At 45.5% G+C, this 13166-nt stretch overlaps 2 protein-coding genes across 5 annotated transcripts in view; one reads left to right on the top strand and one right to left on the bottom strand.

Annotated features, from left to right (window-relative positions):
* The window catches only part of LOC143375828 (uncharacterized), a 193134-nt gene that overhangs the window by 132080 nt on the left and 47888 nt on the right, over positions 1–13166 (bottom strand). The gene's annotated exons all lie outside the window — the stretch shown is intronic.
* Positions 1–13166, top strand: part of Ror (tyrosine-protein kinase transmembrane receptor Ror) — a 244867-nt gene that overhangs the window by 185912 nt on the left and 45789 nt on the right. Inside the window, exon 2 of one of the 2 annotated variants that reach the window (XM_076825340.1) lies at positions 9563–9656. In XM_076825340.1, the coding sequence (XP_076681455.1) occupies positions 9563–9656 (94 nt within the window). Of the gene's footprint in view, positions 1–9562; positions 9669–13166 lie in introns of both variants that reach the window. The other variant, XM_076825338.1, reaches the window with a different exon arrangement.

The raw sequence follows: 13166 nt of genomic DNA, 5'->3' as shown, positions 1-13166 counted from the left end.
CTCGAGGACAACGTGAGAAAGGGGCACAGGAAGTGATGGTGTGGGGAAGAGAAGTCTGAAGGGGCCGTATTACCATACGAAAGGGAGCCTGTCAACGGTGTCAAAATACGGGCCATTCGAATCGCTTGACAGCCGAAAACGTTGCCTTCGCGGCGCTCCAGTCTCGCTCGGAACGGTCTGCTTTGAAAATCCCGAGCAGCCAACACCTTCGCGACCGTCTCGATTCATTTTTGAGCGGGCCATTCTGCTGTCCAGCGAGCTGACGTGGCGGACCCTCGATCGACGAGATCCAAGAGAAGGGTTAGGTTTGATGATTTGGTGTTTAGCCTTTGGGGTAGCATTTACACCATTTAAATGGCTTCGTTATAATTAATTTATTCCAAATTTTTAGTCGCTCTTTGCCACTCTTTTTCTAGGTTACTAATGCTCAGCTAGCTTTCGGAAGCTAATGCCATTAATGATTTAAGTCCAGAGTTTCTAATCGGAGAAATAAATTGGCCCAAGGTGGCAGCAGTGCTCTCGAGGTCCACCATTTATGGGTGAAGTCCCATTGGAATCGACGGGTAACACTTATTGTTAGCGGATACGCGGATCCTCTCGCTGCATTCCGTTTAATTTTAAGAAGTCCATCCCCCCCCCTGTTTGTTCAGACTCCGTACACAACGGCTACTCGTAATTTCTCATACAGGCATTCGCGGCGGCGGTAAAGCCGCCCTCATTAATTATTCATCGAGCACTCGGTCGACGCGGGATATTTTGCCGCGGAAACACGGAGAAAAATAACAAGCATGATGAATAATATTGTGATGGAACTATACATCACTATAATGGATCGCGCGTGTTGAATATTCAAGCGGTCCAGACGGTATCGACGATTCAATGGAGCCCGTCGTGCCTCCACTTAGGACCTTCCGTAATCGTTCCTTCGAACAGAGCCTCCGCGAATATTATGATAATAACTGCGCCGTTTCTTATCGATTTCCCGCGGAGCAACGAATTTTCCCCTGCGTGGCCCTCGTGGATATTAATAAAAGAGCGCTACTTGTGGGTAGAAACCGTGCAAACTAAATTTAAAATAAATTAAAAATAAATTAAATTATCGCTAGGCAAAAATATCACTGCTCTCTGCATTTTGTTCCAAAGAAGCTAGCTCTGTTTCAAGGTAAATATGAATTTTACCGAGGCTTATAGACAGGCACCTACCCCTGTGAATCCTTCAATCAGAAATGCCCCAGTGAAAATTAGTTATTACGTAACAACTAACAACTCAAAGCCAAATTCTCTCAGGGTATCGTTCAGAAGTTTTCATGATATCGTGATCAGATATTCCTCCCCATTTTCCCGTCACTTACCCTATCGCCACGACCAGCAGCTGCGCCCCCGAGAAATGCACCTTTCCCAGCGTCCGCTGCGACCATTATGCAACTGTCTACCGGCAGCACTGCGAACAGGAGGGCATAAAAGGGGCAGCTTCGGGGCGATAATTGAAAGTGGCACCCCTGCGGCCCGCCGGTGACGCGACCGCAGCGTACCTGTCAAAATAAAATGGCGTCGGGTCCTCCGGCTTTTGTGCCACCCCGTGAAATATCGCGCGCATTTAAAACGCTTATTGTGACAGTCCGTTGGAATCGTTCAGCGGGTAAGTAGCCGGGGGGGAAATATATTTGTCCACTTCTGACGTGAATTACCTTCGAGGGTGGCATCGTCGTGGGAATCGATTATCGCTTGGGCAGGACCACAACAATAATTGTTGGGGGAATCAATTTATGGCTCTGTGGTTCTGGAGCCACGAGTTTCTGTTCTGCTCGCGGGGCAGATTGGACGTCGATTATTGCCTGGAACCAGTGGTGGTAGCTTAATTTCTCCGAATGCCAGGCAGACACCAGGCCAAGTGAAAGTAACGGTGCACGTGGTGCGCCCAGGCGCAGTCACGGATGCACATACGTGGCGCGCACCGCTTGCGAGCTATATATAAAAGCTTCTTCGTCCTATTTCCTCGCCCTTTCCCTACCCTCTGCGGGACCGAGCCGCGATTCACACTCCAGGGCTAAAATAGACGCGGGAATCCGCACCGATCTTCGGTGGAATTCTCCCGCTGTCACATGCGCGGAAGCGTGGATGGTAGTATTAGAAATTAGGGGAACACTGTATCAAGGGAACATCGTACAACTGAATCAAGCATTTCCACCGGGGATGAACATTCCCAGTTTCGGAGGGACGCGTATCGAGATTAATTAAGGATGTATCGGACCTATCTTCAAAATGCTACCAAGCTGATGGAAATTTGTGAAATTGTTCTTTTCAATCTTCCTGATGTGTCCCAAAAATTGTAAACGAATTCGATAACCGGTTGCTGAGTTATAACGATTTTAATTTTCATTGATTTTATACGCACTCCTTGGGGTGCCCCTTACTTTCAACCTGCGATTTCTTTTGCTCTCACCCCCCTAATGTGGTTTCATTTCATAAAAAATTAGTCCCTGAAAAAGATTATTGCAATCGGACAACGGGCAAGGGTGCCGACCAGGCCTTAAAGTTTAGAATTCATCAATAGTTTGAATTTGAAGAATTTCTCAAAAATGGTAAGCCCTATCGAAATTTTGTTGAAATAATATTAAAAGAGCGTGCAATTTTCTACAATTACTGTATATATCATTTTTTCGTGCTTTCGACCAGTTTTTAGATAATAGCGTTTGAATATAGAGAGTTCGGCACTTCGCGCGTCCCGCCTGTGCGGCGTGACGCATTTTCTATATATTCAAACGCTATTATCTAAAAAATAGTTGGAAGCACGAAAAACTTATATATACAGTAATTGTAGAGAATTTAATGCTCTTTTAATCTTGTTTGAACAAAATTTCGATAGGGCTTACCATTTTTGAGAAAACAGCTGAAAAAAATGCTGAAGAAATGGTAGCAATCTTTTCAATTATTGCGTACATGTATACGGATAGATAAAAATATCTGTCGAGTTTCAATTCTTTTCACTACACCATTTTAAAGAAATAAATTACAACCCGAGAGAATTGTGAATTCAGAGCATTTCCACTGCCAAAAGTTTCGCGAGTAATGCTTGAAAAATCAATAGTAAAGTGAAAAATACGTTTCTAGGAGTAAAAATAAGACCCCAGCTGTCGTGTTCGAGTTCCTTACATCTAGATTTACTATGCGCATCTCATATACTCTTGTCTAATATAGTGCGTCCCATACAGCTTTAATTCTTTGGCTCGACAGTGGACTTCACTCACAGAATCTCTTTCTCCTTTTATCTGGCACGTAGATTTCAACATAAACCTCCTTTCAGAACCCATTCCCCAGCGTGCTCCGTCATAAATATTGACGGGGACCAGGGATGAACGCGAATTTCATCGACGTCGCTAAATTTCATGAAATTACGATTCGGAATTCATCAGCGAGTCGGGGGAGCGCACGCCATGGGAATATAAATTTCAGAAACGGGACGTGCTCCCCGGGAAAAAAAAGCGGAAAATCGAGGCAACATAATCTTCATTTAGCCGGATAATATTCGTCTGTTCCGAAATGCAAGCGCGCGCGCGCGCGCGCGCGCGCGGATCGCTCGCCACGGGGAAATCTGAAAATCCGCGTAGAAAGCGGGGGGAGGGGGGAGGGCGAGGGTGGCGGATGGTAAAAAGCGTGGAAAAATACGCACACGACAGAATAATAAATGCTGCAAGGATTTAAACCGCTTGGCGCGCCACTTTTAAAGCCTCCCTCTGTACATCCACTCTCCCCTCCCCTCCCGCGCCCCGTTTCCATTACGAGAAGTCAGGCTGTCTGGCAGTTTGCAAAACGCGGGGGCCCTGTGTCTCGCGTTGGCCAAATAATTTCACGGTGATGCAGCTGCAAGTGGTTCGCGGAGCCAGACTTTCAGAAATTTCATTTCTCCACGGTGGCTGCGGAATCTGCCCCCCCCCCCCCCGTGTTCCAGCCTGCTCCGGTGTAATTATGTGGCGGTGACGGGCGGCGATGCAGCTGACTGGGGTTTATTAGGACTCTGCACCCGCGGAATCGTGGCCGAAGGATAAATGTCGCATTGCGAGCTAAAACGGACTAACCCACATTGGGGGAAAGAAACAATTTCTTCAATTTTATATGATTAGTACAGCCTAACACAATTTCGCAAAAAAAAAATGTGAAATCTCGAATTATAGATGGGTGTAACAGCGAGCACCTGATGAATTTTTCTGATGTATTTACTCGCAATATTCATAGTTTGCGTTTGATGAAAGGCTGGGGAACAGTGGATGAAGAAGATTCTGGGGTAAAAGTGAAGCCGTCGCCTCTAAAATTCTATGAATTTTGAAAGCAAGGTGAAATAATAATCGAGAGAGGTGCACTTAAAACGTGCAAGCGCTAGAAGATAAACCACTTCAGAGTGGCTGTCCAGCGCGACGGAGGGAGCAAGGAAGACCAGCTCTGTTTCTGAATTTCAACGATGCCCCTGTATCTCTGGCCACCCTCCAAGCCGAAGGATCAAAGATGGCTGTCCGCACAACACTCGGGGGCCCGTATCGTCCGGGAACTTGCTGGATTTTTCGTTGCCCGGAACGGTTGCTGCTGGCATCGGCAACTCCGCCGCCCGGTACTTGGCAATTAGATGCTGAGGAGGAAGGTGCCCCGCAGGGAGGGCGCGGATAACACGGCGAAGGAAGCCGCAACAGTGGACCCAGTCGAAAGTTCAGGCTTCCTCCAGGGACTGTTTTCGCCGGTCGGCTCTGCCGTGGACAGTTTCCACGGGCTTCTTCGACAGCTCTGGTCAACCGTCCATGCTGTTTGAGTTTCGTTACCCCAGCGGAAGCCCAAATATGTTGGCTCATCGCGATAGGCGGGCAACACAGGGCTGCGGTTATCCTTGCGTGCGTATGCTAAACTGCGTGATCCCTGTTTCCCTTATTCGACGGAAATTCAGTCGGCTTCGCGTCGAGAGGCTTCGTCGCGTAATCCGATTTTTAATCATCTTCGGGCTCGTTAAGTGAAATCGTGCGTGGGGTGAGCGGAGAATCGGCGGACCCCCGCCCTGGAAATTCGGTGAATTCCGAATCAGTTGGGATTTCGTGATCAACGAGGAACAAGCGACCCGAAAATAAATTCGTCATCAGGCGCGGCAGCAAACCGGAAACTATGAACGCGACAATAACAGGCCGCAACGCGGCGGAAACCGGGTCGTTCAGCGTTTTAAATAATCTGAAATTGGCCAGACGACGCGAAAAACCCCCGGCGGAAGCGCGTTTTACGAGCTCGGAACGAATTGCCGGCACATCGGTCCGACGATCTGGAAAACAGGCACCCCAAAATTTACGCGGAGTTTTCTGAAAATTGTAGGCACGAGATCAGATGGGTCGTAGGAATGAGGAAGTATTGGGCACTCGATGGCCTAGGGATTCGATAATTTAGGTATTCCATAGTTTAGATATTCCATTGGTTAGATATTCGGTAGCTTAGGTACTCGGTAGCTTAGGTACTCGGTAGCTTAGGTACTCGATAGCTTAAGTACTCGATAGCTTAAATATCCGATAGCTTAGGTACTCGGCAGCTTAGGTATTCGGTAGCTTAAATATTCGGTAGCTTAGATACTCCATAACTTAGGTACTCGATAGCTTAAATATTCGATAGCTTAGGTACTCGGTAGCTTACATACTCGGTAGCTTAGATACTCGGTAGCTTAGATACTCGGTAGCTTAGATACTCGGTAGCTTAGGTATTTGATACCTTAGGTATTCGATAGCTTAAATATCCAATAGCTTAAATATCCGATAGCTTAGGTATTCGGTAGCGTAGGTACTCGGTAGCGTAGGTCCTCGGCAGCTTAGGTATTCGATAGCTTAACTATTCGGTAACTTAGGTATTCGAAAGCTTAGGTATTGGATAGCTTAGGTACTCGATAGCTTAGGTTTTCGGTAGCTTAAATATTCGGTAGCTTAGATACTCGATAGCTTAAATATTCGATAGCTTAGGTACTCGGTAGCTTAGGTACTCGGTAGCTTACATACTTGGTAGCTTACATACTCGGTAGCTTACATACTCGGTAGCTTAGATACTCGGTAGCTTAGGTATTTGATACCTTAGGTATACGATAGCTTAGGTACCCGATAGCTTAAATATCCAATAGCTTAAATATCCGATAGCTTAGGTATTCGGTAGCGTAGGTACTCGGTAGCTTAGGTATTCGGTAGCGTAGGTCCTCGGCAGCTTAGTTATTCGATAACTTAACTATTCGGTAACTTAGGTATTCGAAAGCTTAGGTATTGGATAGCTTAGGTACTCGATAGCTTAGGTTTTCGGTAGCTTAAATACTCGATAGCTCAGATACTCGATAGCTAAAGTATTCGATGGCTTACGACCCCAATAACCTAAATATTTGATACTCTAAATATTCGCTACCCCAGATATTGAATACCCTTTCATGTACGTTCGTGCATGAAATCTACTCACGTGTTACATTCTCACCAGGACTACCCTGTATAGACAGGGGCTCGTTATCGACGTCACCAGACCTGGCCATCGAATAGTTGGCATTTTTCATCGATTTAAATGCCGTCCGCGTGTCACGGGAATGAACAAAATTCGACGGATGAAGAGACGAGAAAAAGATAAAAATGTAACCGGCTTCGGGGGACAAACACATAAAACTGTTCCAATATGTACGTTGCTCGTCGAATGAACCCCTCGAACCGTGCAATATAAATTATCGATCGTTACCACTTCGTCAAGTTCGTTTAACATCGAAATGGAGACATAAATCCACGACGATGTAGCTTCACATAAATACTGAACAGATCCTTCAGCGTAATTCATATTCGTTGCCATTGCTCCCAAAAAATACTCCCGCGTGGTTAATATTTTCAACAATTCAACCCCGTTAACGCCGACAATATATTCGCCGATGGTGACACATTAAATACGCAGCAGCCAACAAATTAAAAAATCGTTGCCCATTCTTCTTCTTCCAATTAACCGACAGCTATTACAGGCCGACAACAAAAAAACGACCATTTTCCCAAAATTAAATTCCCATTTCAGTGGCGTTCAGCGGCCCTCCCCTCCCCCCCTCTCTACCGGCCGCGTTTAATTCTCTAAAAATCGTTACCGCGGCTTTTACAGAGAAACAAAACAGGGGGAGCAAAAAAAAATAACGGACAAATACAAACAAAAAGGAAGCGCGAGAGTACGATAGCGTTCGATTTTATTGGCCCTCGCTCCGATACGCGTTACACGCGCGCGCCATTCGCTGACGTGCACCCTAGGGGATCCAGCGCGCTTTTCCACTTCCACCCATCATACAGGGTGTCCACTTTTTACGAGCGACAACACTTGCCGCGAATGGAGCGGCGATTGCAGACAGAAACCGCCTGATTCGGAGGGAAGCGGTGGGTTTTCAAAATGCATCCACTTTTTGTCCCATTTCGCCACGAAAATCCGAATAACCGACACTCGATAACGTTCTCTATTTTTTTTTTTTACCTTCCGAATGGTCGCCGGCACCTCGTTCCGCGACTATCTGTGGAATTGGGACCGTTTCGTTTCACCGATATCGAAGCTGCTTCAAGCTTTCTGGAGATTTGAAAGTGCCGGCCGTATTTGGAAGATTCGTGGTGTAATTAGTGGGATGAGTTGGTATTAACGAATGCCTGCTTATTTTTGGAAATCTCAGACGTGAACTACTTACTCCTCTACAAATTCTTAGATCTTCCACCTAGGCATCCTCCAAGTCCCTTTACTAATCAAGAAAGCTAACTGAACGCCATCTGTATCTCAAGATGCGAGAAAGCGGCAATAAAAAAATCAACATTCACGTGGGGTAAAGTGGAGTACCATCCTCCCCAAATGCTACAGAAGAAAACAGGCAGATTTTCTATAAATCCAACTCAGTGGGCGAGACAGCCGTGTCATCATCGGTCCCGAAGTCACAAGGAGCAAATTGTTCCAGCGCAGGTCGAGCCAGCGCGCCAGAGGAGGCAGGGCGCCGCGAATTTAAATTTCCACTTGGCACCTGATCGGCTGACGTTGCTGGCAGCCAGGAACCAAGGGGGCACACGCGTGGAAAGGGGGGCATAATTCGCTCGATTATTTAATAGCCTGGCTTGGCGCCTAGCTACGGCAGCCAGGCCTACACATCCTCCGGTTGCAATCTATATTAAAGCCTCCATGGCGGATTACTCATTAGTGGATTAACGAGGAGCATGGTGTGCCTGCATTAATTACAGCCTGCCGACCTGGCGCGTAGCGAGGACAATTAATCATAAGCACAGCGCATTAAGAGACACACAGAGTGCACCACTTTGCGGTAAACCGCGGGAAAAAGGCAAACACCCGGTGCAACAAACCATTAGGTACTTGCGCGGTTATTGTCGTTGGAGACTTCAGTGCGCAAACCGCGTCGAACAGGGATTGACTCCAAAGTCTCGCCAGTTACTAAGAGTTGTGTCACCTGATCCCTGATGAAGATAGCTGCGCTAAACGTTGGGCTGAGGTGCCTATTGAATATAACTTACAGCTGGGAGCACGGAAGGATAATATTCTAATCATTACTGACCCACAATAATTCACCGAGGATCCTCGCGTCCCGAGGACCGCAGCAGGACCCCTGTCAGGGTTCGGAACATGGTCCAGGTCACTGTACCATAGCCCACATAATTTAGATCGCCACAGGATCACTAGGATCACCGTGTCAGAGATCATGTACCAGCAAGCTGATTGCTAATGAATCGTCGCGTAATCCAAACCCTCCTGACATCTCATGCCGTGATCCAGGTCACTGTACCAGGGATCATGGTACCATAATCCAGGTTACTCTGCACGGGACGCGTGCGCCGCCGTTTCCACTCGACCCCGCTGACAATGGCGGCCGCGCAATTTAGGAAAACCTCGATTCCGTCCCCGGATTGATGGCAGCCGGACGTGAGCGGCCTGTCACGTCCTGGATCCTGCTTATTATCGCGCGTGCAGGGTATCAGGGGCTTGAATGGAGTTACCTAGTCGCCGCTTAACTGCAGCCAGGGGCTGACGTGGCGCTGGACAGAGGCCTGCCGCGTTTCAACTGACGGAATCGCGGTGTTGCGTGTCAGGCTCGAGGGCTTGATGGCGAGGATCATCGCGGGGGCGGCTGCTGGTGCGGTATTTGCGCAGGTGTATGATGCATCGAACGTTAACGTTTGCTGGGGGGGTAGTTAGTTGTTGCGTTGTTAGGCAGTCGGAGAACTTGAGACGAGGGATGGGCGTGCTGTAGCGTGCTTGCGGGATAAATCGCGGGAAACGCGCGTGGTTTGTGTCTCGAGAGGCGGACGGGTGGCTATCACTCAGGAGTGGAAAGTGTTTAGGGCCACTGGGTGTGGTAGAGTAGTTCCAAGGAATTTGGAATTTGGAAATGGCCTGTTTCTAGGGGATGCAACTGTAGATCTAACAAGTTGAATCGTATTGCTCAGATTGTTTTTTTTTAAATTTTGGTATCATGATGGTGTCTTGACTTCGCGATTTTCAAGTGATATCAAATTTTGTTATTAATTTCCTTCTCTGTTACTTATGGAAGAATTCTCGCTTGCAGGTGGCAAAGGTGATATCGAAGATCTGGACCCAGATGTTCAGGACTACAGCACCGATGAGGATTACAATGATGTCTTCGACGCTACCACTAATGGGTATGTTGATGAGTATGTATACTTCTCTTCTTCACTAAGGATGCTGGTTTATCAGTTTAGTAGCTATCAGGCAGGTAGAACTGCAAGAGTAACCAAAGAAGCTTTGGTTAGTTTTGTAATTCTAGGACGAGGGGATTCTCTTTTGTTCTTCAAGTAAGTCTGCCTCCCAAATATTGAATTACCAGTCTTGAGATCGGCATAGAGTGAACGAGGAGAGTTTGTCTTTGGCGGTGACGTAAATTTGACGATTATCCCAATGAAAATTATTGCTGTGACTTCGGGATAGGAATCCGCGGGGAGGAGTAAAATTCTCAATCGGTGATGTAGGTGGAATTAAAAAAGGGAGACGCGCAGGAGGGAATGGTAGACGGGAAGCAGGTGAAGGGGAAAGGATTTCGTGGGTTCGCATGATGGAAAAGCGAGCAGGGGATGCCGCAGGGCTTAATAAGGAAGCGGCTCGATTGGTTCGATTCGAAAGCTAATAATGCCACTTCCCGTGCGTCCCGGAACTGTGAAGGCTTTAGGCGTGATTAAATTTGAATTCTCCCGTTCCTTCAGACAAGCTAATTCGAGGCAGAAGCGTCGATAGGGCCAATCGAAATTCCGTAGGTCGGGCTTCGACGTCTTCGATTTCCCTTATTGCGGGGCGGATTCTTTGCCGAGCTTCCGTCTCGGTGCATCAGATTTCGGAAATCGACAGATTTCGGAGGGAAATTAGTGGGTGTGGCGGATTTTTCAAGGAAATGGGGTTATCGGTCAAATCTTTGTAACATACCTGCCTGCATTTGTGTCTTAAATCTAGGAATTTTTTTAATGTTTTGAATATTTAAATCTTGAAATCTTGAAATCTTGGAAGCAGAGAATTTCGAAATATCAGCATTTGGAAACTTGGAAATTTTGAATTTCTTAATTATGAAATTTTAAATCTTGAAATCTTTAATCTTGAAATCTTGAATCTTGAAATCTTGAATCTTGAAATCTTGAATCTTGAAATCTTGAATCTTGAAATCTTGAATCTTGAAATCTTGAATCTTGAATCTTGAAATCTTGAATCTTGAATCTTGAAATCTTGAATCTTGAAATCTTGAATCTTGAAATCTTGAATCTTGAAATCTTGAATCTTGAAATCTTGAATCTTGAAATCTTGAATCTTGAAATCTTGAATCTTGAAATCTTGAATCTTGAAATCTTGAATCTTGAAATCTTGAATCTTGAAATCTTGAATCTTGAAATCTTGAATCTTGAAATCTTGAATCTTGAAATCTTGAATCTTGAAATCTTGAATCTTGAAATCTTGAATCTTGAAATCTTGAATCTTGAAATCTTGAATCTTGAAATCTTGAATCTTGAAATCTTGAATCTTGAAATCTTGAATCTTGAAATCTTGAATCTTGAAATCTTGAATCTTGAAATCTTGAATCTTGAAATCTTGAATCTTGAAATCTTGAATCTTGAAATCTTGAATCTTGAAATCTTGAATCTTGAAATCTTGAATCTTGAAATCTTGAATCTTGAAATCTTGAATCTTGAAATCTTGAATCTTGAAATCTTGAATCTTGAATCTTGAAATCTTGAATCTTGAAATCTTGAATCTTGAAATCTTGAATCTTGAAATCTTGAATCTTGAAATCTTGAATCTTGAAATCTTGAAATCTTGAAATCTTGAAATCTTGAAATCTTGAAATCTTGAAATCTTGAAATCTTAAAATCTTGAAATCTTGAAATCTTGAATGATGGGAATTTTGTAATATTATTTTGAAATTTTGAAATTTTTAATTTTTGGAATCTTGAAATCTTGAAATCGTGAAACCCTAAATCCCAGAATCATTGAACTTTGAAGTCTCGAAATCGATCGATAATCGAAATCTCAAAATCTTAGAATCTTCAGATTTCAGCCTCGAACCCATCTCCCCCAACTCATGCAAGGCACCAAAACTGACTAAAGAAGCAAATCTGAATCAAATATTAACAGCGCAGACTGTTCAACCCCCTCCCACCCCCGACACCAATCCACCCATCACTCCGAAATATCCTTCGATCAAAGCCAAGACCAAGAATGAATATTCACGAACATCCTCGCATTCCCGTCATTTGCCACAAATTTCCAACCCTTCGATCCATCGCCTCTCCCCCATAGACACGCTGCCGCATAATGACGCGCTAATGCGCTCGACCCGATTGAAATTGCATGTCGTAACCGATCGCAGTAACGCATTACAGTTACGATATCACGGGCGTGCGGATCGACGACTTCCCAGCCAGGCCACATTATTCCCGAACGCCACGTGGCTCCATTAATATTGATGCACCGGTCGATTCCCCTTAACCCCTTGTACAGGGGATGTCGAGGGAGAGTTGACGGAGATGCTGCTAGACGTTGTAGCGACACGGGGCTTATCCCTCCAAGGATCGCAGGAGAGGCTCGTAAACCCGTATGTTAGGTACACGAATAAAATCGTTTCCACGATCAATTGTATAATTAGTCATCCCACCTGACTTCACTGCACGCCACTACAAGGCTCAACAATTTTATCCTCTGGGAACCTCCTTGCATTGCGGTGCCCACTAAAATCGAAAAGAAAGGAATTCCCCCTCGCAAGATAAATTGAAACTGTATTTTCCTTTTTCGACAAGAAAGACATTGAAATAATTTTGACGTGTTTTCAAAGAATAACTAAGAAGCACCTCGACGATGTCCACCCGTGAATTGCTTCTCGATGATACAAACGCCTCCTCGATCATTTGCATGGAGGCTTTAAAACGCAGCCTCCTGAAAGGGGGAGGGGTACAAAACCGATCCCTCAGGCGAGGTTAAACGTTGCATTATTTATAGAAACCCCGTGAACGACTAATCCCCGTCTGAGACGGTCTTCTGACTGCTTAAAACTGCCAGCGAAGGAAGTGACGTGGTGGGCGCGTCCAACTGTTAACGATTCGTTGACTCTCCCCCTCCACGACCTTTTCAACACCTTTTTCTTTTCTCCAGCAAAAGGGTGAACTTGTAAGCGTGCTTGGCGTCGGACTTAACTCTGCGTGGGTAACGACCTGTTCCGTCGGTTGGGACTGATTCCCAGCGATTCCCCACCTGAGCTGGGCATTGTGCAGATTATTAATTAGACGATCCTGGTGTAAAGGGAATTGTTTTCTCGGGATTTGAGGTGGCTTGGGCTGGTTGATTTACTCGTTGTAGATTTGACTGCTGATAAGTGATATAAGAAACTTTGTAATTCAGGGATCTTCGATATTTGTATTTGGAAAGTCTTGCAAATGTTATCCAGAAGTTCGCCAGTGTTTGGAAGGAAGCATATAATTTTCTGGAATATTTCAGAATTTCCCTACGCTTCGAGGAGACTTTCCTGTCCCCCTCAAAAATGTGTCGAATTTCTGTTGGAGGAGCTCGAACGATAAAGTGTCTGACGAACGACGGGACGCGGCAGGCAAAAGCCGGAAAATTGATCCGCGCCGTTACATAATTTTCACGTGGAACGGGTTGCGCAACCGTTGTAAAGC

Source organism: Andrena cerasifolii, chromosome 13 (assembly GCF_050908995.1).
Source record: "Andrena cerasifolii isolate SP2316 chromosome 13, iyAndCera1_principal, whole genome shotgun sequence".
Taxonomy (NCBI): Eukaryota; Metazoa; Arthropoda; class Insecta; order Hymenoptera; family Andrenidae; genus Andrena; species Andrena cerasifolii.
The sequence above is the reverse complement of the archived record's forward strand: the minus strand, read 5'-3'. Positions and strand labels throughout refer to the sequence as shown.